Raw genomic sequence first — 23274 nt, 5'->3', positions numbered from 1 at the left:
AGCCGCGCTCCCCACTCGGTTCGGGGGTAGAGGGGGCGCGAGAGAGCAAGTGGGCGGACGTCCCATCCTCCGCATCCACCTCCAGGTCCTGGCGCGCAGGGTGGGAGCGCTGCGCGCCTCCGCGCTGCGCATAGCGGCCCGCTTGCCGCCTGCCCCCTGCCCTAGCTGGGCCGCCTCCCCGGGCTGCGGGTGGAGGGCTATAAGGCGCTAACGTTACGCTGTTTCCGGTTTTCCAGCGGGCTCTGGTTTCCCCTCCCAAGGCGGCGGCGGCGGCGGAGCGGCGGAGCCCCCCAAATGGCCTGGCCAGATGCGGCAGGTTTGCTGCTCAGCGCTGCCGCCGCCGCCACTGGAGAAGGCTCGGTGCAGCAGCTACAGCGACAGCAGCAGCAGCGAGAGGAGCAGCAGCAGCAGCGGCGGCGAGAGCAGCAGCAGCAGGAGCAGCAGCAGCGACAGCAACAGCGGCATCTCTCGTCCCGCTGCGCCCCCAGAGCCGCGGCCGTCGCAACAGCCGCAGCCCCGCAGCCCCGCAGCCCGGAGAGCCGCCGCCCGCTCGCGAGCCGCAGCCGCCGGCGGCATGAGGCGCGACCCGGCCCCCGGCTTCTCTATGCTGCTCTTCGGTGTGTCACTCGCCTGCTACTCGCCTAGCCTCAAGTCGGTGCAGGACCAGGCGTACAAGGCACCCGTGGTGGTGGAGGGCAAGGTACAGGGGCTGGCCCCGGCCGGCGGCTCCAGCTCCAACAGCACCCGTGAGCCGCCCGCCTCGGGTCGGGTGGCACTGGTGAAGGTGCTGGACAAGTGGCCGCTCCGGAGCGGGGGACTGCAGCGCGAGCAGGTGATCAGCGTGGGCTCCTGTGCGCCGCTCGAAAGGAACCAGCGCTACATCTTTTTCCTGGAGCCCACGGAGCAGCCCTTGGTCTTTAAGACAGCCTTTGCCCCTCTTGACACCAACGGCAAAAACCTCAAGAAAGAGGTGGGCAAGATCCTGTGCACTGACTGCGGTGAGTCGCCCCCTCCCTCTGCTAGAGAAAGGGGGGAGGGGCGAAGCTGTGGAGAATGGGGGTGGGGCGGGAGGTGCTGCAGGTGCCCAGGCCTGGCAGCGCCCCGGCCGGCCGCTGGGGGGTGGGGCCGCCCCTGTGCAGGGCGTTTGGCATGGTGGGTGAGGGTGTTGGGCTGGGGAGAAGGAGGATCAGGCTCAAAGTGTGCCAGGGGTGGGGGCGGGGGGACGCGCTGGCCTGTGCCAGCAGGGATCTGCGGCTGATGTATGGCATGTGGGGCTGGAAAACTGCCATCATAGCCCAGTAGCGGCAGGAAAAACGGAGAGGTCCTGGTGTTGCTGGCCCGAGGCTCAGTGAGTCAGGAGTGACCCTCGGAGGCCTTGCCCGCTCTGCTCCCACGGGCCTGCCTTGCCCAGGCTGGCAGGGTCTGCAGGAGCAGCTGGGCAGATTCCCAGGCTGTGAAGGCCTCCGCTTACAAGTTCTCCTAGGGAATCATGGCCCCCGCCCCCTCCTTCCTCTCCTGGGCTCCCGGTCAGCTCATCCACACCGCTGGCGCAGGCAGAGTTGGGACTTTTTCTGCTACTGTTTTCTGTCCCCCATGTGGCTCAGGGTTTTATTCTGCATCGTGATTGCCTGTCTTTTCTAAGCTGGTAGCACAGCCCTCTCTTAACCTCCACGACTAGTGAGCAGACACCTCTTTTGGCTGTTTCTGGGAGATCTTCCTAGGTCTGTTGATTGTGATGACGGCAAAATAGAGTAACTTCTGCTGCATGCTGTAAGTTCAGCTCTGACATCTCACCAGCAGGATGTGTTGACTGCATATCTCATCTTCATGATGTTGGGTGCTGAACAGGAATGCAGGTGATTAGAAACAAAACACTGAAATCTGTAGATCCGTGCAGCTGGGAATGGAGGTCTCCAATGTCAAAAGTCAAAGAAATGTCAGTTTAAGATATTTTTTTTTCTTGTCCCTGAATCCAGTACTTACTTCTCAGTAAGATATTTCGAACCAAATTGTCCCCAGACTGGAGTGTTTGATGTTAGCTTGTCTTGTGCTTATTCATATTGGGGTTTCATTTTATCCCCAAAGGCTGAATTTGGTGTTTGCAGTGTGACTTTGAGCTGTGTAATCACTGAATTGTGACAGATGTCCTGGTCTGTCATAGAAGTTGGTGTGTTTACTAGTTTACCAAGTGATTCTGAGTAGTATAAATAGACTTTGAGTAGCAAAGAATGTGTAACAGCTTGTAGGAAGTTTTGCTGCCCTCATCTTTCTAGATCAATGCCTTTGACTTTCAAAAGCTTCCCTTCTACCCCACGTCCCCCGCCCCCTCCCCACCCCTGTCCTTCAGGAGACGAATTTTAGTTTAGTGGTGAGAGTATATCTAGGTATTATGTTAAACTGTGACCACTTTAATCAGAAGACTCTTGCAGTGTCTTAATAAGAAGAAAGAAACTTTGGTGATAACAGCAGTTTATCTCTCTGACATTGTCCTGAGGAATATTGTTGACTGCTCTTTAATGTTGGTTTTATGCTCTGAAATGTTTGATGATGACAAATTGAGACCAGTTAAGAATTTCTAATTTTTTATTGTGTTAAGCATTTTGTCTGAGATCCCTTGGGGAGCTGTGGAACTGTATTGTGCAGTGGGAAATAGTAAAAACATTTATTGAACCTTATCCAAGGACAGCTTCTGTTTTGGCTTTCAGTGAGTTGCTCCTGAATGTGCGTCGCGCACATTGCCACATAATCCCTTGTCTGGTCCACTGAGCCCCAGTGGTCATCGTCCCCTGTCTTCCTCCTCCTTTCCTCCTTCCTCCATCAATTCTACCTTGTTTGTTTTAGTGAGTGTTTAATAGCTTAATCGTTGAATGTGGAGATCATGAAAGAACTGGGGTTCAGAAATATAGTCTGCTTTTAGGTTGTGGTCCTCTCATATTATGAACATAGCATGTGCAATATAGTTCTCAAAAAGATAAATTTAGGACTGCAATCCCTGCTAACGAGAGGGCCCTCATACATCACAAATTATCAAGGGGCAGGAAAGTGTATGGGAGTAAACATTTTAGAGTGCAAAAAGTTTTGCTTTGAGTTGATAGCATATAGATACAAGTCAGTTGGGGGGCTTTATCTAAGGGGATTAGAAATTAAAGGACATTTTTGTGAGAGGAAACTTGTGGAACTGGTGATAATATGACAGAAGAGCATAAACTACATTTTCTTATTTTCTACAATGTGGTTGAAGAAAACATGCACTAGTAATGGTATATTAAATAAGGAAACAAATCTTCCTAACTAACCACAACACCTTACTTGTGCTCAGCAGGAAATAACTAACAAATTCATTTTCTGTTTTCTATCTCTAAAAAAAGCCGTCTGGGCCACAGGGTCATTGGGAACATTTTCTCCTTGGAGCAGATCTGCCCATTGCAAAATAGGGAAACTGGCACCTGGAAACTGTCATCATGGCCGTTATATTGAGCAACTGTGGTTAAATTGTTACTTTATTTAGCCATTTTCAGCTGTGAGCCTGTCTGGGCTCTGAGAGGTATGGTTCCTAGGGAGATTGTCCAGAAAGCTGTGTTTTGGTGGGCCAGGACTTTGGGATAAGGTACCATACAGAGAGATAAAGGTCTTCATAAATGGCTAATTTTACCACAACTATGAAATGTTGACTTGTAGCCTGTTAAGTCCTTCTGGAATAGCAATGTGTGCCAGAGGGGCATTTTTATAGATCTAATGTGTATCATTCATCCCAAATTACTACCTCTGGTGGTAAAGAGTGGAGTAAAATCTTTGCATTTCTCAGATTACATATATGGAGGTGTTTTCTGTGCCTTCTGAGGAAAGAACAGGAAAAAGATTTGAAAAGGACTCTCAGGGATTAGCAACTCTGTACAATGCTATGAAAGCATCCTGTTCTGCAAATAGTCCTACATTTTTAATGACGATTGCATATATTTTGGTTTAATCACACTCTATCATTTGCTTTCCTATATGTGTATGTTTTTTTAAATTGTTTCCTTATTGAATAGATGCAATAGATATTTTTTTTTTTAAAAGAAAGATCATTCTTCCTTTGGGACTTTATGATTTGCCTTTTTCTTCCAACGTAGTGTACTTTGTTGTTAAAGCTAGAAAAGGTGTATTCCTGGGGGACTTTATGTTCTTTAGGATAGTTTTAAATTAATGTGGCACCCAGATTCACATATTAGGGCAAGGTGGTTCACAAAATTCAGTATAGCAAAAGCGACTGCATATTTTTAAAGTGCTGTTTATTTAAAGAATCTTTTCTTCCCCAGCCAGCTGGAAACCCAGCTGTGCTGCAGCTTGAAGATGGGGAAAGTGAAACTAGATTAGAAACTGACCAGTCCTAGTGGTGAGGACAGGCTTGATTATAGATTTAGGGGTAGAATTACCATCACAATGTCATTATTTCTTTCAGTGGCTGCTTTCCTCAGCAGACTGGGATTCTTGGGGGCAGGAACCATATCTTATCTTTGAGGTCTTTCTCCTAGCTCTCCTGCCTTTCAATGTTTGGTACTGCCGGTGGCTTACAGAGGGATTCTCATAAGTGTCTTTTGAATGGATGAAGTCAAGTGAAGTTCAAAAAGCAAGCCTCCAGATTAATACTAAAACAATCTTAACTCTCCTATCTGTGACATCAAGTCCTGTGCTGAAAAGCTGAGTTTGATGATAGCCCTTACCTGTCGCTATGGGAACCTTTTTTTCTGAAGGAGTCGTAATCAACTAGAGTACTTAACCACAATGTGCTTAATCATTGTGCTGATTAGTGTTAATGGGATCTGAGCAGTGGAGAATCTAGGTCTTGTTGAAGAAGACCCTCTTTTTTTTTTTTTGGAAGGCAGGTTATCACCACCCCGCCATGTTTAAACAAAAATAAGGTAACTATCAACTCGAATTAACAAAAGGTTTGGGGGCTAGAGAGGGTGTTATATTAACTAGCTAGGTGACTAACTTCTCCTTGGTCCCAAGGCTCTTAACCATCTTTTATTATCTAGGACTTTTTTTTTTTTTTTTTTTGGCTACGTTGGGTCTTTGTTGCTGTGCGGGCTTTCTCTAGTTGCGGCGGCGAGCGAGGGCTACTCTACGTTGCGGTGCTCGGGCTTCTCATTGTGGTGGCTTCTCTTGTTGTGGAGCATGGGCTCTAGGTGCGCGGGCTGCAGTAGTTGTGGCTCTTGGGCTCTAGAGCGCAGGCTCAGTAGTTGCGGCGCATGGGCTTAGTTCCTCCGGGGCATGTGGGATCTTCCCGGACCAGGGCTGGAACCCATGTCCCCTGCATTGGTAGGTGGATTCTTCACCACTGCGCCACCAGGGAAGTCCCTATCTATGACATTTTAATTTCATTTCCTAATAGCAAATACGTCATTAATTTTTTCCTTTATAAAGTTGTATTTATATTTTTGAATATGTAACACTTTCATATGGTTCAAAACTTAGAAAGCACATAAAAATATACGGTGAAAAGTCTTCTTCTTACCCCTGTCCTCAGCTACCCAGCTCTTAGGCAATTATAACATATTCTTGAAATGTGTATTTCTCTAAAAGCAAAATGTTTTTCAAAGTAATCTTATTTTTTTTCTTAACAGATGGAGAATGTTAATTTTGCCATTAAGCCAATATTATGGTAAATTCTTCCCAAGTAGTGTGTGTGTGTGTATATATATATATATATATATATATATATATATATTTTAAACCTAATCCAAGATCTTAACCAATATCCTACCTTACAAATATAACCCTAGAGTGAGGAATAAAAATACCAACTTATTTTTCAGATACTTTGCCATTAAGAAGTTTTTTATGGCAGTGAATTTTGTGAGTCTTAATTGGGGTGCTCAAAGGAGAGATCCAAAGGTTTGTCACTGAGCTTTAGGGCTGCAGCTCTGCCCATACAGCAGTTCCCACTGTTTACACTCTTGGTAGGTAATCTCACAATAGCATCCATGTGGGAAATCACATGATCCCATATATGGGAAGAGAAAACTCCACAGTGCATGATTGCTTCGATTCTCATTTAGAAACCAAAGACCCCAGTTGCTGATGAAGAGGTTGATTTTGATCATATTCCTGTATAGCTGGTATGACTCCAGGGGGAATTAGCCACTTGAATACTATTTTGAAGTATGTTTAAGGTAACTGATTTGAACGTAGTGTTAAAATTTCGGAGGATCGAGGAATTTCCATTTGGATAAGTAGGGGAAAGCAAATATGCAAATCTAAACAGTGGGACGTCTTAACCCTCTAAAGCCTGTTGGTTTAGTGGCATATGGCAATTTTGAACATTGACTTGAAAAAGGAATGATCTCACTATCAATGAAGTTTCCCCTGTGCAGTCTTTGACACTTGTTCTTGGGTCTTTCTTTTCAGGGTCTGAAGCGTTGTTAGTATAATTTACATCAAAGGTAAAAGAAATTTCCCTCCAAATTTTGAGTTTGGATGGATGTGTGTGAAATGGGGATTTTTGTCTTACTTGTTTCCCGTGAATTAACCCTCCCCACTTACTTATTGGAATTTGTACATAGAGATAAACCCAGTTTGTGAATTTCAAGAGATGATATAGGGAGCTCTTTAGAAAACTGAGGAAAGTAGATGAATTGAGCAGTGGACGTGCTAAATTATGACGTTTGAAAAAATGACTGTCTTATGTGAAGTTCAAGTAGACTCCTTTAAAAACAACAGTACACACAAATGAATCTTGGTGAGTAATGTTTCAAGCAAGCCTGTAGGAACTGAAGCAAACCTGGAGGATGATTAAAAGGCTTTAGGATGACATGAAAGAGGACATGCTGTACCCAGGCAAAGAGCTGGGAAGCTTTTGCCAATCTGGGGTCAAAAGACAGAGATTCCACACTTGACTGAGATCATTTGCTGCTAACCAGCTGTGATGTTTTTGATAATTATGAAATGAGGTTGAGTTAAGGAGCCTTCTTGCTCTGGCTGGTTGCTGTTGGCAGAGTGTGGCAGGCAAGCTCCATTCTACAGTGACATTCCCTTCCTGCTTTGTACATGCAGTGAGATCCAAATAGCCTCTCCAGGGACCTTCTCTGGGACAGAGCATCTAGCTCTTCTCTGTGCCTCAGCTCAGAACCTGATTGTGCTGCTTGCCTCCTGGGGTGGGGCTGGAGGTAGTTAACATTCCATTTGCCCTTGCAGATGTTTCCAGAGTAGCAGAGGCACAGGTATCCTAGGGAGTTTCCTTATTCTACTTGCAACACAGACCCCCAAGATGTGATGTTCAGGTTACTTTTTATTCTCTCTTAGGAAGCAGAATCTTTAATGGTTCTTTTTTTCCTTCAATGATTTCCTGCTTTGTGCTTAGGACATTGGCTTCCCCCTCCTCCTTCCCTCCCTCGTCTGTTTATACAGACTGAGGATCTGTCTTTGTCCTTTAGGCTGGGATGTTTTACTTGGTCTTGATCTTGATATTGGTCCAACTAACAGAAGCCAAGCTGAACTAACATTCCTCAGAATTAAATATAAGGAAGGTTACCACATGGCTAAATACCTGGTCCAACCATGGGAAAGTCAGGACATCATTAATTTGATTGGGACAGTGATGCAGTTTGGTATCCCAGAGGTTGTATTACTAAAAGAGCTTTCTTTCATTTCCGTCTTTCAAATGTTTGCTTCAACAAATGTGCTCTGTGTAAAGAACTAGGTACTTTAGGGGAATTGCATCAGACAGTCCCTGTCACCAAGGAGCTTACAATCTAGAAGTACAAAGATATAACAGTAATTCAGTCTAGAGTATGACAAATGCCATAAGATACACCAACATAGTGCTTTTGGGAGGAGGGGAAGAGTCATAAAAGAAAGAAAGATCTGGTTAGAGGATTAAAGAAAGTTTCTTGGAGAAGCAGTTTGAGATGTGGTTCTAATAGTCAGAGACAGAAGAGGTAGAGGTGGTTTAGGGATAGAGAGAGATGAACTGATTGATTAAATCAATTCCATGCAGACAGAGCAGCATTCTCAGTGGCCGAGGGGCATGTTTGTAGTATACAAAATAACCAGGATGAAAGGAGCAAATGGGCAAAGGTCCTAGTAAGTTAGGATTATATTCCCACCCATCTTGAGTGCTAGACTGATGAGTTTATTTGTAATTATGTAAGTAGTATTTGAAGGCTTCAGTTAAAAGCAGCTCAATAACGTGTTGTAGTTTTCAGTGAATGGGTCACATTTTGTTAAATTTATTCCTTAGTACTTCTTGTTTTCTGGATGCTTTTGTAAATGGTATTTTTGTTTAATTTTGTTTTCCACTTATTCATTGCTAGTATATAGAAAGATAATTGTTAAAATATTGACCTTGTATCCTGTATTAGTTATTCACTTATTCATTTCAGTAACGTTTTTGGGGGTAGATTTCTTAAGGATTTTTTTCCTATGTACATGACTGTATTGTCAGTGAAAAAAAAGACATTTTTACTTTTTCCTTTCTAATCTGTTTGCCTTTATTTTTTTCTTGCCTTATTCCACTGGCTGGAACTGCCAAGTACAATGCTGAATAAGAGTAGTGAGAATGAGCATCCTTGGGGGAAAGCATTTAGACTTTCACTATTAAGTATGATGTTAGCTGAAGGTTTTTCATAGATGCTCTTCCTTTAAAAAAATAATGTCTGCTAAATATAGTGTAATGACTAAGCATTTGTGCTCTACAGCCAGATGAACCTGGGTTTGGAAACCATTTTCTACATTTTCTAACTGGGTGATATTGGGCAAATTACTTTCTGTATCTTAGTTTCCTATAAATGGGGATAGTGATAGCACTTAATAGGATTGCTATGAGTATTAAATGAGATAATGCATGTAAAATAATTAATACAGCACCTGCTTAATAAGTGTTATTAACAAAATCTTATTAACTTAGACCAATGTGAGCAGGAAGACTAGTAAGTGAAAATATTAAGTTCTGGAGGACTGGAGGCAGACAAGGGGAGAAATTTTTACTGAAAACTGTATTATGTGTGCGGTCTAATTGTAGGGAAGCCCATGTGAGTCCAGGGTATGAATGCTGGTCCTATAGAGGTCCCAAGTAGGCTGCAAATCTTGATGTGTCCATGGATCTGTTTTAGTCAATTTTTAGAGAAGCCCACGGATGGAAACTGCTTTTCTCTGTTTCACAAATGGGAGGACTAAGACTCAAACTTCAAAATGACCATTTCAAAATTTCATCATGCTTGTGGGGTCAACCAAGGGTCCACATTCTGGAGTCCTGCCAGGTCTGCTTTTTTACTTCGGCAGGTCTTATCTTACATTGTATTGTTGTTAGGAGGAGTTGCTGAAAGTCACTGGAAAATGGCTGAAAGCATCCTTTTTTCTTTCAAAGAAAGAAGGTCCCTGACTCATCCTGCTTTGATTTGGGGGTTTCCAGAGTTGGGGGTGGATTCACACTGAATCATTCATACTCTTTCCTTGTTTCTCTGCACTGGGTTGGGATGGGTCTGGTGGCTGCCCAGGGTCAGAGGGGTACAGGTATGGGCGTGTAACAGGTGGCATTTTGGGAATTTGTGGGGTTTAATTTTAATTAATTAATTGATGTGTGGTACCCATTGGAAGTATGAAACTTTGCTCCTTAAATGTTTGTAAGACAAAGACTCTGCTTTGAGTCATTCCTCTAAATATTTGTTGGGTATTATTACCCCTCAGATTCTGGACTGGCTACACATCCCTGACCTTAGGAAGTATTGTTTTTTCTTGTTCTTAGACTTTTAGTATTTATGGCCTGTATCATTTATATGACACATCATTTAATGCCATGCACTGTTAATTATCTTTTTTTTTTTTTTTTTTTTTTTTTTTTTGCGGTACACTGGCCTCTCACTGCTGTGGCCTCTCCCGTTGCGGAGCACAGGCTCTGGACGCGCAGGCCCAGTGGCCATGGCTCACGGGCCCAACCACTCCACGACATTTGGGATCTTCCCGGACTGGGGCACGAACCCGTGTCCCCTGCATTGGCAGGCGGACTCTCAACCACTGCACCACCACGGAAGCCCTGTTAATTATCTTTTGATGGGTCAGTGTCTTAGCTCCTTCACCTGATTGTAAGATCTTTGGGGCCTGAAACTTAAAATATGTTTTAGTAAATATTTGACTACTGGCTATTGCCAAGTAAGGGAAAAGTGAGACCTTTGCTTTCTCTTTATAAAGACCACTTTGTCCTAGACAAATTTCGAGATTCCTCAAATGACAGCTCAGGCTTAAGGACTAGGCCAACCATGGAAATGTCTTCGGACATTTCGATAAAGGGCAGAATTTTGCTTCTCAGTTATGTTTCAGGTGTGTTTGTTTTTTTCTCGATAGTCCATAGTTTCTTCATTTTCTTGCAAGTAATTTTCTGTTCTTGAGTTTTAGAATTATCTCTAGGTGGTTTACCTCATACATGTCAATATTTTGGCTTGTGTTTCATTCCTATCTTTTAGTTAGTTCGCTTTCTGCAAAATTCTCCATTTTCACTTGCCATGCAAGCTTTTTGGTTATTCCCCATTCTGGTTTCTCACTGGAATGGTCAGTTGGAGTCTCTTACCCTGGCCTGTTCATGCTTCAGGCTGAATATCTTAAAGAGGTAAGAGGTGTGACCAGGCATCTTCTGTAGTAAGCTGAGATCACAAATTAGGAGTGGTTGTACCTTTTTGCCTATAGGCAGCTTGGGGCCTTCTGGAAGCCAGTACTGGTTCTTAGATCATTCTTTTCTTCTGAAAGGGTAGGGAGTAGAAACCTAATATTTCTTCACATCTCTCTTTTAGTATGTTCATTCTTTTGTCTTTGCCTTGAAATGAGACATTTTTCTGCCGTGTCTCCTTGGCTGAATCCCCTTGGGTGGGGATGGGAGGGGCCTCTCCAGAGGGAGCTCTCTTCAAGCCTAGGGCTCCTAAGGGCCCCTAGTCATCACCTTGCAGAAGGCTGTGGCCCTCAGCTTCAGCGAGTCAGAGTTCCTTTCACTGGTGCCTGTGGCCATACATAAAATCTCAGTACAGCACTTCACCATGTTGCTTAGGCCAGTAATGAATTTCACAAGCACAACCCAATTGATGGCTCTCCTCTGGAGTAACTTTATATGGCTTTAGAGAAGAGAGTTTATTTACCAGTCAGGACGGAACATGTAGATTAAGTAGATGATCTGTTGTGTCTGAATTCCTGTCTCTGAGTGAGAAATAAAATAACAGCAGGGCTGCATACAGTGCGACTTTCCCGACATTGTCATTGGTTGATTGAATTTCAGAGAAACATAATAATAAAAAGAAGAATGTTTTTAAAAGGAAGAAAGAAGACTCAGACCACGACATGACTCATTTGTCACAGAATGAAACCAAGGCCCACAGGTGAAGATTTTTTTCAAAGGACACTGGGGTTTCCAAAGGCAGCCTGTCTGACTGCTCACTCTTAGATGGTTTCCTTTTCACAGTCTGTTCAGGTGGGTTTCTCTTCTGAGACCCTCTTACCTGGGGCTCCACCCCTCCCACCTTATCCCATCTAGCTCCTACCTTTCTACTTAGGCCTGCTGTCATACTTGCTTACGTCATAAATATAACAGCCATCCCTCAGCCCCTGTTCCCAAGAACCAGAGAAGTTTCCAGAAATTTCTAGTACAAAGTTCGCAATCCTTTCTTGGACTTTAGGTCTGATGGACCTTGTGGGAAAATAGGAACAAGGCAAGAGATAGGTACCTACGTGGGTGGGACTATATCCAACAAGTTGGGCTAAACTTTTCTCAGGTCTGGTTCATTTTAGACAAAATATGGGGTTTTCCCAAGAAAGCTTCTCTTGTATTTCTAGGTGTCCTTTTCAAGAGGAAATGCTTTCTCCAAAAAGGCTAGTAACATTCACTGGCCTTTTAGTAACACGTGCATTAAATTGTCCTGGCCAAGTACTGACAGTAATCCCTTTCAGATAGCACCTCTGGGGCTCGGCCCAAGTGATTCTGGCCAATACTGGGCCAGGCTCCACTGGATGTGGAGCCAGGTAGTATACTCTGGGCAGAACAAGACATCACCACCTCTGAGAGAAACTCCTTGCTGCTGGGAAAGAATCTAATTTGTAGGTTGAAGGGAGGCACATGGGTGGCCCCCAGTTTGGGAGTTGGCTGTCTTTGTTTCTCAGTATGTAAATCACCTGAGTAGCTTTCCACTGTGCGTGGTATGCACTCAGCTAACTGAGAGGGCAAATGGGAGCTGGAGCTGAGACTGGTTCCCTTGGGAATACTGTTGTCACCTCTGCCGATTTTACCCCAGCTTCTACCTTTGCCCACACATAATGTGGGCTTTGTGCTTCTTCTGTGTGGTGTCACAGCCTCAGAGCCTCTGGTGAAGGGTCTGCACTAGGCCCAGAGCTTGTTGTACAGAAGTAGGAATTAAAGGCGTTGGTTTTAAGATTAGTTCTGTGAAGGGATCACTTGAAACTTTAGTGCTGTATCTAAAAGAAAACATCATATCGATAAAGGGTCCCAGTGGGTTTGATGGTCTTCATTGGGCCAAGGTCACGAACCATATATATATTTTTAAAATTTATTTATTTTTGGCTGTGTTGGGTCTTCGTTGCTGCTCATGGGCTTTCTCTAGTTGTGGCGAGCAGGGGCTACTCTTCGTTGTGGTGCACAGGCCTCTCATTGTGGTGGCTTCTTCTGTTATGGAGCACGGGCTCTAGGTGCACAGGCTTCAGTAGGTGTGGTGCACAGGCTTCATTGCTCCACGGCATGTGGGATCTTCTCGGACCAGGGCTTGAACCCACGTCCCCTGAATCGGCAGGAGGATTCTTAACCACCGCGCCACCAGGGAAGTCCCACGAACTATATTTTTTAAAGGCAGTATAAGAGTTTACTTTTCTCAGCTCTGAAGTTAAGTAGCAGCTTCATAATTCCAGAGTAGGGGGTGAGCGTTGCCCTTCAAAGAGGAAGAGTAGAAAAGGCCAGTAGTGCTGCTCTGTCTACGTGAGTCGGGGGTAATCCAATGGATGTTACTCTCCATTCTATGGTTCAAAGCCTCCTTTCTTTGAAAGAGTTTGTTACTGCCAACTGTGAGTTTGGGGCAGAGGTCATGGTTGGCTTGCAGTTGACCTGTTCAACCTTAAAGACTGAAGCTGCTTCGTGGATCCTGCCATGAGTTCCTCCACTATGTTGTAGATGTAGTGTTTGGTTCTTTCCCCTCCCGCTTCCTTCTCAGGTCCTTCCATCACTGGCTCTTCTTTTCAGCCTCTTGTAAAGGGTACAGTTTTTAACGGATTGTCCTTGCTTCTCTTCTCAACTTACATAATCTGTTTTGAATTTTCAACTCTACATAGCATAGTGGTTAAGGCTGCATGCTCTGGAGCCAACTTTGAAGAGTGAATCTTGGTTCTGTGACTTATTAGCTGTATAACCTTGGGCAAATAGACCATTTTGTGTCTCAGGTTCCTCAACTGTAAAATGGGGCTAATTATAATACCTACCTCATAGCATTGTGATAAGGATTCCGTGAGTTATTCCTTGTAAAGTGCTTAGAACAGTGCCTGCTTGTAGAAAACATTCAATGCAGACTAGCTGCAATTACTATTATTGCCACGTCTATTGTTAGTTGAAAGAGAATGGCTTTGGATTCAGACTGATATTAAAATCCTGACTCTTCCTTGCTGGCTATGTGAACATGGGAAAAGTCCCTTAATTTTTCTGAGTCCCAGTTTCCAACTGCCGATGGCACGTTGTTTCAGTTATCCATTGCAGCATAACAAACCACCTCAAAATATAGTGGCTTCAAATAGCAGTCATTGTATGATATTATCGCTCACAGTTTGGAGATTGACTGGGCTCAGCTAGGAGGTTTAGTATCTCTTATGTAGTTTTTGGCCAGATGGTAGCTGAGCAGTTGGTAGATGAGACTGGGTCGCTTCTAAGTTTCCTCTCTGACGTGTCTAGCATCTGATGCTGGCTGGTTCTCATCTGGGAGCTTAGCTGGGACTGAGGGCCAGAGACCGACCTTGCCTGGGTTTCCTCACAACATGGTGGCAAGGTCCATGAGTGAGCATAAGAGAGCGCCAGGCAAAAGCTGTACTGTCTTTTATGATCTAACCGCAGAAGCCACTAGCACCACTTCCACCACGTTCTGTTTCTCAGAAGAGAGTTACTAAGGCTTGACTGGATGCAAATGGAGCAGAATTAGACTCTACCTTTCAATGGACAGATTGTCAAAGAATCTGTGGACATGTTTTGAAACAACAATACACTCATCCTGGTCATTGCATTCAAATTCCAATGTATACTTACTTATTAAAAAAAAAAAATACACTCATCCTCACCCAAGACCCTCCTCCCTCCAAAAAGTCTCATCTATACGGCCTCAGGCTTAGGCTCAAGAGCCAGGGTTTCATCATCTAAATTAGGTCTGGGTACAAATGAGGCTCCTCTCATGCGGTTCCTTGGGGACAGCAACTCAAATTCTGTTCCTCTTGACCTGAAGGATGTCAATGAAAGAGACAAGTCGTCTGCCCTCCACCTCCCCCACCCCCAACCCCCAACCCCCAACCCCCATACAATGCTGGAATAGACATAGGATAACTGCTATAGATGCCCCCCCGTTTTTTTGTTTTTTTTTTTGCGGTACGCGGGCCTCTCACTGCTGTGGCCTCTCCCATTGTGGAGCACAGGCTCCAGACGCGCAGGCTCAGCGGCCATGGCTCACGGGCCCAGCCGCTCCGCGGCATGTGGGATCTTCCCGGACCGGGGCACGAACCCGTGTCCCCTGCATCGGCAGGCGGACTCTCAACCACTGTGCCACCAGGGAAGCCCGATGCCCCCTTTTAAAAACTGGTAATACTTGAACATTGTAAAATGACTTTATTATTTTTTACTTAAAATTTTGAAATTTAAAATAAATTGGTCTATAAGAAGGTTGCAAAAATAGTACAAAGAATCCTCTTTCCCCAACTTCCCCCAATTAGACAACTATGTAAAATTATCAAAACCAGGAAATTAATAGTATTGATACAATAGTATTAACTGATCTATATAGACCTTATTCAAAATTTCCCAATTGTCTTATTAATGGCCTTTTCCTGGTCCAGGATCCAGTCTAGGATCCCACATCACATTGGTTTTTTTTTTTTTTTTTTCTTTTTTTGGCCACACTGAGCAGCTTATGGGATCTTAGTTCACCGACCAGGGATTGAACCTGGGCACCAAGTCCTAACCACTGGACCACCAGGGAATTCCCCCACATCACATTTAGTTTTTATGTCTTCTTAGTCTTCTATCTGGGGTAGATGTTCCCATTTAGAAAGAGGGGAACCAGCAGTCCTAGTCCATAGCAGTTCTGAAATCTGGCCTGGCATATGAGTAGGGCTCAGTCCTATTGCCTGGGAATGATTCTCCACTGCTCTTGGTTTTACCCTATGGGCTCATGGTTTTGCCTTCTAATTATCCTTCCTTTTCCAAAAAATGTAGCCTGTGTTTGCAGCTAAGTAGTGTCCTCAGTTCTGTATTCTTTTAGGTGATGTCTAGTCAAGTGTGGCCACAAGAGGAGGAGATACAGGAGAGGCACACAAAACAACGAGCTAACTATATTGATTGGTCCTAGAGATGGGGGGGTCACTGCCTGCCACACAGGAACACAGAGAAGTACCAGGTTTTGGTCAGGTGGCAGAAGACTGGAAAGGGGAAACATTAGGTGGAAACCTTTATTGGGGTGTCCTTGGGGAGGGGAAGGCAGGGCAGGGTGAACAGTTTAGGGTTGGCTTGTTTGAATAACTTTGATGGGCTCTAAGTTATAGGGGTGGTTCCTGGTTGCCTGGTACCTGGCCCTGGGATGATTAAAGGGCACATAGAGGAGACATGGCTCTGGATTGGTTAGTTTGCACATCAAAGGCCTTCTCCTGGCTGAGTTCTTTGCTGTTTCTAAGAATTGGCTAGCCCTGGGAGGGGCAGTCCCTCCCCAGCCAGAAATGGTTTTTTAAGATGTCAAAACATCATAATATATAAAAAGTAAAAATTTTGTACAGTGCACTCAGGCTGATTCCTACTTGTAGATGTTTGGGGGCCCAAAAGCTTCTTTTCATTTTGCACTGTTTGGTCCCTCTTAGTCCAAACTGATAGTGTTCCTGCTACTATATTTCTTTTAAAAAATCTGTGGTTTGCCTATGAATCTTATCAAGGTTCCCTACATTAGACAAAAGCCATACCTACAAATCTTATCAAGATAAGCTGTTCTCTACCTTGAGCTCCCTGTGGGGCTGCTGTGGACACTATTCTTCAGGCTAAAGGAATCACTATTCTTTAATGGAAAGGGCCTGGAGGCAAGTCAAAGGCATTGCCTTTGATCTTTCTGAGGTCTTAACAAAGGATACAATTCACAATGTCTCAAATTAAGCTCATTATAGTCTCCTTACCATATCCTATTCTGTCTAGGACACTCCCATCCTAGATAACAATCCATCTACTCTTCCAAGCCATTAGAAACCTCAAAACCATCTTTGGTTCCTTTCTCACCTCCATCCCCTGTATATAGTACATTGTGAAGTGATGACAATTTTGACTATTGCAAGTACCTTCAATCTAATTCTTTTCATTCATAAGGCTCTAGTTGGGTACTTATATCTCACTTAGGCTGCCACTGTGGCTGCTAAATGGAATCCCCAATTTTCAGAGTCTCTGCTCTCTTCCATCTGTCGTCTATTGATGGCATCAGCTTTCTAAAAGTAATTCTCTCTGTCCAACTCAGAAATCTTCAATAGGTTTTTATTATCTGTAGAACAGAGTGAAAACTCCTTCACATAACATGCGAGGCCTTCCACAACTGACACCCACCTGCCGTTAAGCCTTTAGCCTGCTTTTCCACACTTACTGTTTGCTATAGCCAAAATGTAGTGTTTTGAACATTTCAAACACGTTTTACATTTTTCTTCCATAGCATTTTTGCACATTCTGTTTTCTGGTGTGTCTTCATTTCCTTCTCTGTCAGTTGCTAACCTCCTGATCCTTCAAGGCTCAGCTCAGATCTCACTTCTCAGCGCTTTTTCTGATCCCCTCAGTCCAAATGGACCATGGCATGTTTCTGTAGCAATTCATAGCTCTTCTGTAATCATAATGGTCTATCCTACCACTTAGCGTAATTGGTTGGGGAAGCAGGGTGTGTGTGTATGGTCCTCCAGATGGAGAGCTTCTTGAGTGCAAGATGGAACTGTAGCAAAGGATGTATCTCACTTATTTTTTGATGCCTTATATAAGTTAATGACTAATAGCTGCATGGTGACTTGAGAGAATGGATTTTACCTTGGGATTAGAACTGGAAACTGGGAATAAGCATCTGGTGCATGAAAGGAGATTGGCCTAGGTATGCAATATGCTGGTAGAGGTATGAAAGTGGTAAATTGAGGCTGCCACTTTAGATGAAAATGGGAAGGCTGGTTTAGTTACAAAGTGCTACATTGGACTCTTTTTTTTTTTTAATAGATCCTTATTGGAGTATAAGTGCTTCACAATACTGTGTTAGCTTCTGTTGTACACCAAAGTGAATCAGCCATATGCATACATATGTCCCCATATCCCCTCCCTCTTGAGCCTCCCTCCCGTCCTCCCTATCCCACCCCTCTAGGTGGTCACAAAGCACCGAGCTGATCTCCCTGTGCTATGCCGCTGCTTCCTGCTAGCTAACTCTTTTACATCCAGTAGTGCATATATGTCCGTGCTACTCTCATTTCGCCCCAGCTTCCCCCTCCCACCCTGTGTCCTCAAGTTCATTCTCTATGTCTACATCTTTATTCCTGCCATGCAACTAGGTTCATCAGTACCATTTTTTGTCTTTTTTTAGATTCCATATATATGCGTTAGCATACGGTATTTGTTTTTCTCTTTCTGACTTAACTTCACTCTGTATGACAGACTCTAGGTCCATCCACCTCACTACAAATAACTCAGTTTCATTTCTTTTTATGGCTGAGTAATATTCCATTGTATATATGTGCCACATCTTCTTTATCCATTCATCTGTCGATGGACATTTAGGTTGGTTCAATGTCCTGGCTATTGTAAATAGTGCTGCATACATTGGACCTTTTTTTAAAAAAATGAGTTTATTTATTTATTTATTTATGGCTGCGTTGGGTCTTCGTTGCTGCATGTGGGCTTTTCTCTAGTTGTGGCAAGTGGGGTCTACTCTTTGTTATGGTGCATGGGCTTCTCATTGTGGTGGCTTCTCTTGTTGCAGAGCATGGGCTCTAGGCACATGGGCTTCAGTAGTTGTGGCTCATGGGCTTAGTTGCTCTGCGTCATGTGGGATCTTCCCAGACCAGGGCTCGAACCCGTGTCCCCTGCGTTGGCAGGTGGATTCTCAACCACTGCTCCACCAGGGAAGCCCTGGACTCTTACGCTGTCATTGTTGCTGCTATTTATAGCAAAAAAATACCAAATCTCCGATATGTGGATTGGAGTCTGTGTTTTATTAGCTTCTATGAGAAGTATCTTAGAAAGATTATTCAGGGATAGGAGAATTTGGCTGTTTTGTGTACCACTGTATCCCTATCACCTTCATGGTTCTTGGCATGTTATAGGAGCTCAGTAAATGTTAATTGAGGGGGAAATGAGTGAAGAAATGATTTTTTCTCCTGTGTGATTCTAGGTACCTACATGTGCCATACCCAACGAGCATGGCCAGGAGAGCTGGTTCAAAATCAGCTCAAGTTAAGAGAAGGCTTATTCATCACAAGTGATTTATCCAGGGTCCTCTTTGGTACCCAGAGCTTTCTGCTTTGCCGCAGACAAGTAGGAGATATTAGGGCCTTAAGATGTAGACAGGGTGATTGGGGGCAAGTGGATGGCAGAATTGCAATCTGAATCAAGCAGTCAGAAGTGACAGGAGCTTCTTTTAAGTGGCCAGGAGGGGAGTCTGAGCAGTGTCCTTAGTTAAGGAAGAGGAGACTATGCAGGCTTTGTGAGGTTTTTTGTTGTTTTGTTTTCAAATGATGAGAGTCCTTCCGGGAAATCAGCCTCCCTGGTCCAGTCTCAGCCCACAGCTTTCTGTATGACCTTGCGCAGGCTGTCCTTATACCCTGGGCTTTGTTTTGAGCTGACAAGGGGCTTTCTTCAGCTATGAGAAGTGGGGTGGAGAGAGTGTTTCAAGCTAATTGGGTAAGTGGCATGCCATCAAAATAGAGCCTGCAGGGGTTTATAGTTGTACTTTGAAAATTTTAGCAAAATCCTGGGCAGAGGGACAGTCTGGACGCCTAGAATGCTAAATTTCTTTCTTGAAGCTAGACCTCCCCTGTATTCCATTCTGAGTATCAAATGTGAACAGCCTCCCCAAGTCTGTGATTGTGATAATTAGATGGGAGGGCTTGGGGCAATTTAGGAAGATGATGGGGGCCTGACCTCTTCCTGCATTTGAAATACACAAAGGAGAAAGAATGGGGAAAATGATGAATAGTTGATCAAAAAATGGGGAGTGTCCCTCCTAAATTAGAAGAGCTGGCTCAGGGATGAAATTGTCTTACTCTGTTAATGGCCCTCAGGACCAGATGCTATGAAAACAGAAATTAAACTACGACTTCGGGCACCTCTCTCCACACAGTGAGAGCAGGGCCACCTCTTCTCTCTGCCCTTGCCGGCCCGTGGATTCCTCTAGGGGAGTCTCAAGAGTCTTGAGGGAGGGGGCTTGTTGGGCCCATGGTAAGGATTCCAGGCAAGGGGTAGGTGGAGTTGACAGGAACCTCAGGGTACGTGGGTTTTGCATCCGCTTGGGTGTTGGCTTGTCCTGGACACTCTGTGCCTTCCTGTTTGTTGTGGGGCTAGCTCAAGGTGATCTCCCTCGATTCCATATATCGGAGAGTTGGCCTGTTTGGTCTCTCTATATCCCCAAGGAACCGATTTTACTACAGGGCTGGGTGAACCATATGGCAGCCTAGATTACAGTGATTGCTGGCATTTGTCAACAGAGAGAACAGGCTTTTTGGCTGTAGCAAATCCCCCGGGTAGGGCTACCCACACCATCTGTGAACACAGCACATAGGGTCAGCTAGGTGGGTAAGCAGTCCCATTCTTGTCCACTCCCTGCCTCCCAAAGAAAGGGAGAGGCAAGCTCATCATCAAGTGTTGGCTAATAGATGTACATTTTTAGCTCCTTTATTGTTTTTTTCTTTGAAGGATATACTGGGGACGTCTAGTAGTCATGTGTCTTGTTCTGGAGAGGTTTACAGTCTAGTTGGGGATATCAGATTAACATGAATCAATAACAAGTGATGTAAAGCAAAAAGTTTATAATAGTTGCAAAAGGGAAAATAGATTATAGAATTCAGAGATGGGGAAGATCAATTAGGGTGGAAATTTTCTAGGCTAGAGTTAGGGCTAAAGGTTAGTTTTGAAGAATGAATAGGTTTGGGGGATTTAGGAGGATAAGGGAAAGGTTTCTAGGCCAAAAGAGCAGTATGAACAGAGGCAGAGACAAGGAAGATGTCTTTCCAGAACCATGAGGAGATTAGTGTGCTTGGGGTAGAGTTATAGGGGAGATAAGATTAGGAAAGGAGGGAAGGACTGGATTAAGGAGGGTCTCCAGAGACAGGCAGAGGAGTTTGGACTTGGTTCTGGAGGTGATATGGCGCCATTGTAGGTACTGGTGCAGAGATAGGATATGAAGAGAGGAATGTTTGCAAATACTTTGTATACACAATTCAGAGTGGACTGGATTTGGGGAGAGATAGATGTTTGAGAGATCAAGGAGGGAATCATAAAGTCTCTGAAGCCATGGAAACTGGGAGAAGAGGCAGGTAAACTATCCTGTCTCTTCCCAGAATCTGTGAGACATGGTGATGAACCGGGAAGCAGGCATAAAAGGGGTCAAAGTTTAATCTTGGAAAGCTGGGGAAAATAATAGTGCCATTAGCAAAAATGGAGAAGTTGTGAGGAAAAGTAATTTTAAGGAGGAAATTGAAGAGTTTGGCAGTGATTTTATTTACTTAACAAACACTTACTTGACACTTATTACGTACTTGGCACTGTGCTAACCACTTTATAAGTGTTAACTCATTTAGTTCTCATAATAACTATATGAAATAAATACTGTTATTATCCTCTTTATTACAAAGGGGAAAACTCAAGCATAGAGAGGAGTGAACTAACTTGCTCAAGGTCATGAAGCTATAAATAAATGGCAGAGCCAGGATTCTGAACCCAGACCATTTATTCTAGGCTTCCTCTGGTTGATGGGAGACCCAGCTAGAAAATACAATAGACAATAGAAAACCAGATATTTGTTGGGTGCATCTTTTGTGCAGAACTCTGCAGGAAATTTAAAATGAGTATGACATGGATATACCATCAAGGAGCTTGTAAAGTTCTAGTGAGGGAATGGCAGATGGTCAAATCGTTGTTGAGGGTAATATATTTTGTGCTACAAGAGAGGGCAGCACATAACTAAGGAGAGAGGGAGGATAAATACATGTATAATAAATACATATTTATTAGAGACATGTCTAGTTAGAAACATCAGAAAAGACTCAAAGGAGAAGCAGCTTGGAAGATGGGTCAAGTTGGACTTTGGTTGTTGGTGGTAGGGGAAGGTAGGTTATTCCTGGTAGAGATAAAAGGTAAAATCATGGAAGAAAGAAAATTCAAAACATATTCTGGGATCAGCACATGGCATAGTACCTAGCTCAGTCAATGTTTGACCTGAACTAGGATGGGAAGTGATTCGTTAGGCTGCAACCTAAAGCGTGGGTTGGAGAAGCAGTAGGAGAGAAGGCTGAGATTCCCTTGCTAAAGGGCTGGAGCCTAAGTGAGAGGATCGGACTGGAGAGGTCAAATCCCTGGTCCATGGCTTAGGAATGCATAGCTGATGCTGGAAGAGCAGAACACTCTTGGAGGGAAGACTATAAGGAAGGGAAGGGTAGAGAGCTGAGGATGGAGCCTTTTTGTTTTATGCATGCACATATCTAGGCTATTCTTACTTTGGAATGAGCTAAATATTTCCTAAAATAAGGCCTGTTGGCTTGTGGGTTGTGGTTGTTCCTCTTCTAGATGGGGAGACCATCCTGGCTGTCTGCCTTTGCTCCTCAAGCATCTCCCAACCTTCCATTCCAGCCCCAGCCCCTGCACCGCCCCCGCCGCCCCCCCCCCCCCCCCCCCCCGCCAGGGGTAAATAAAGTTCTTATTGTCTTTGTTCCCTAAGTAGATATAGGCAGGAGTCCTAGGACCCTTCTGCCTGGACTGAAGGAGAAATTAAAAAGACATGAGACCATGCTCATGTTATGGATGCAGAGGTGATATTTCAGGGAATCCCTGTGTGCTGCAACACTTGAGTGGTTGAGATTGCTCTCTTAGGTCATGGGTGGTGACCTCCAGAGGAGAAGCAAAGCATGGTCCATTCTAGTATTCCATACCCCCTTAGGCCTTTAAGGATCATTCTTAGGGCAAGTGTTGAGTAGAGACGGAACTTAAAAATACAGAGATCCGACATTACTCTTGAACTTCTTCAGTGAACGTGCTAGAATGGTCCTAACCTCAGACTCCGTCTCATAAAGCAAAGCACACAGTCGAAGGAGAGAGATGTCACTTTAAACTCCAATTTGCCACTTACTAGCTCTGTGATCTCAGGACAACTGACATTTGGGAGCCTGTGTTTTCTGTTTGTTTTGTTTTTTAACTGAAAAAGAAGGTTAGTGATATTTGCTTTTCTTACCTAGCAGGGATATTGTGAGGCTTAGAGGAAATAATGTCTGTGAAAGTGCTCTGAGATTGCAAAGTGCTGTATCAGAGTGTGCTGTTATTATTACAACGACTAACCAGTTTGCTTACTCTTAAAGATTTAATGCTTGGAGAGTGAGTGCCTTTTGCACAACCTCTTCACAGTCCCTCTGCCAAGGACTTACAGGGCAAGACTACAGAGTGGGAGTTTGATTTGCAGCATAGAATATTTCCTCGGGCAGGTATATCCTATTTCATTGGCTCTCCGATGCCCTTCCCCCCACTCTGTACATTAACATCTCTGAAATTTGGCTGGGCCTTACAAGGACGGCATAGTAGAAGCGACGGAAGCCAGCTAGTTCTTTTTTTGGAGCTAGGTGGGCCACATATACAAACTTTCTTTTTTTCTACATGAAAAACTATTTTCTGTCAACCTTTGCTAGAAAAGATCTTGCTAAAATGCATGGGGGCATTTTGCTGCCTCAGTACTTGTAGAATTCAGTCTGTCCTTGAGTATCTTGTCATGTGTCATCGTCATCTTTTCTCATTGCACAGATCTCTGCAAACAGAAGTTTGATCTGACTATATATGTCCTGATCTTGGGACATATCCTGCCTGTTGAT

The 23274-nt window shown here is 44.2% G+C and overlaps 1 protein-coding gene across 2 annotated transcripts in view; it reads left to right on the top strand.

The window, feature by feature from the left end:
- The first annotated feature begins 217 nt into the window (after nucleotides 1–217).
- The window catches only part of NRG2 (neuregulin 2), a 179458-nt gene continuing 156401 nt past the window's right edge, over nucleotides 218–23274 (top strand). For both annotated transcript variants that reach the window (XM_079917260.1, XM_079917262.1), the window contains exon 1: nucleotides 218–998. In XM_079917260.1, the coding sequence (XP_079773386.1) occupies nucleotides 308–998 (691 nt within the window). In that variant the 5' untranslated portion in view covers nucleotides 218–307. The remainder of the gene's footprint in view (nucleotides 999–23274) is intronic.

The sequence above is a fragment of the Stenella coeruleoalba genome (assembly GCF_951394435.1).
Source record: "Stenella coeruleoalba genome assembly, chromosome: 3".
Lineage (NCBI taxonomy): Eukaryota > Metazoa > Chordata > Mammalia > Artiodactyla > Delphinidae > Stenella > Stenella coeruleoalba.
The sequence above is the reverse complement of the archived record's forward strand: the minus strand, read 5'-3'. Positions and strand labels throughout refer to the sequence as shown.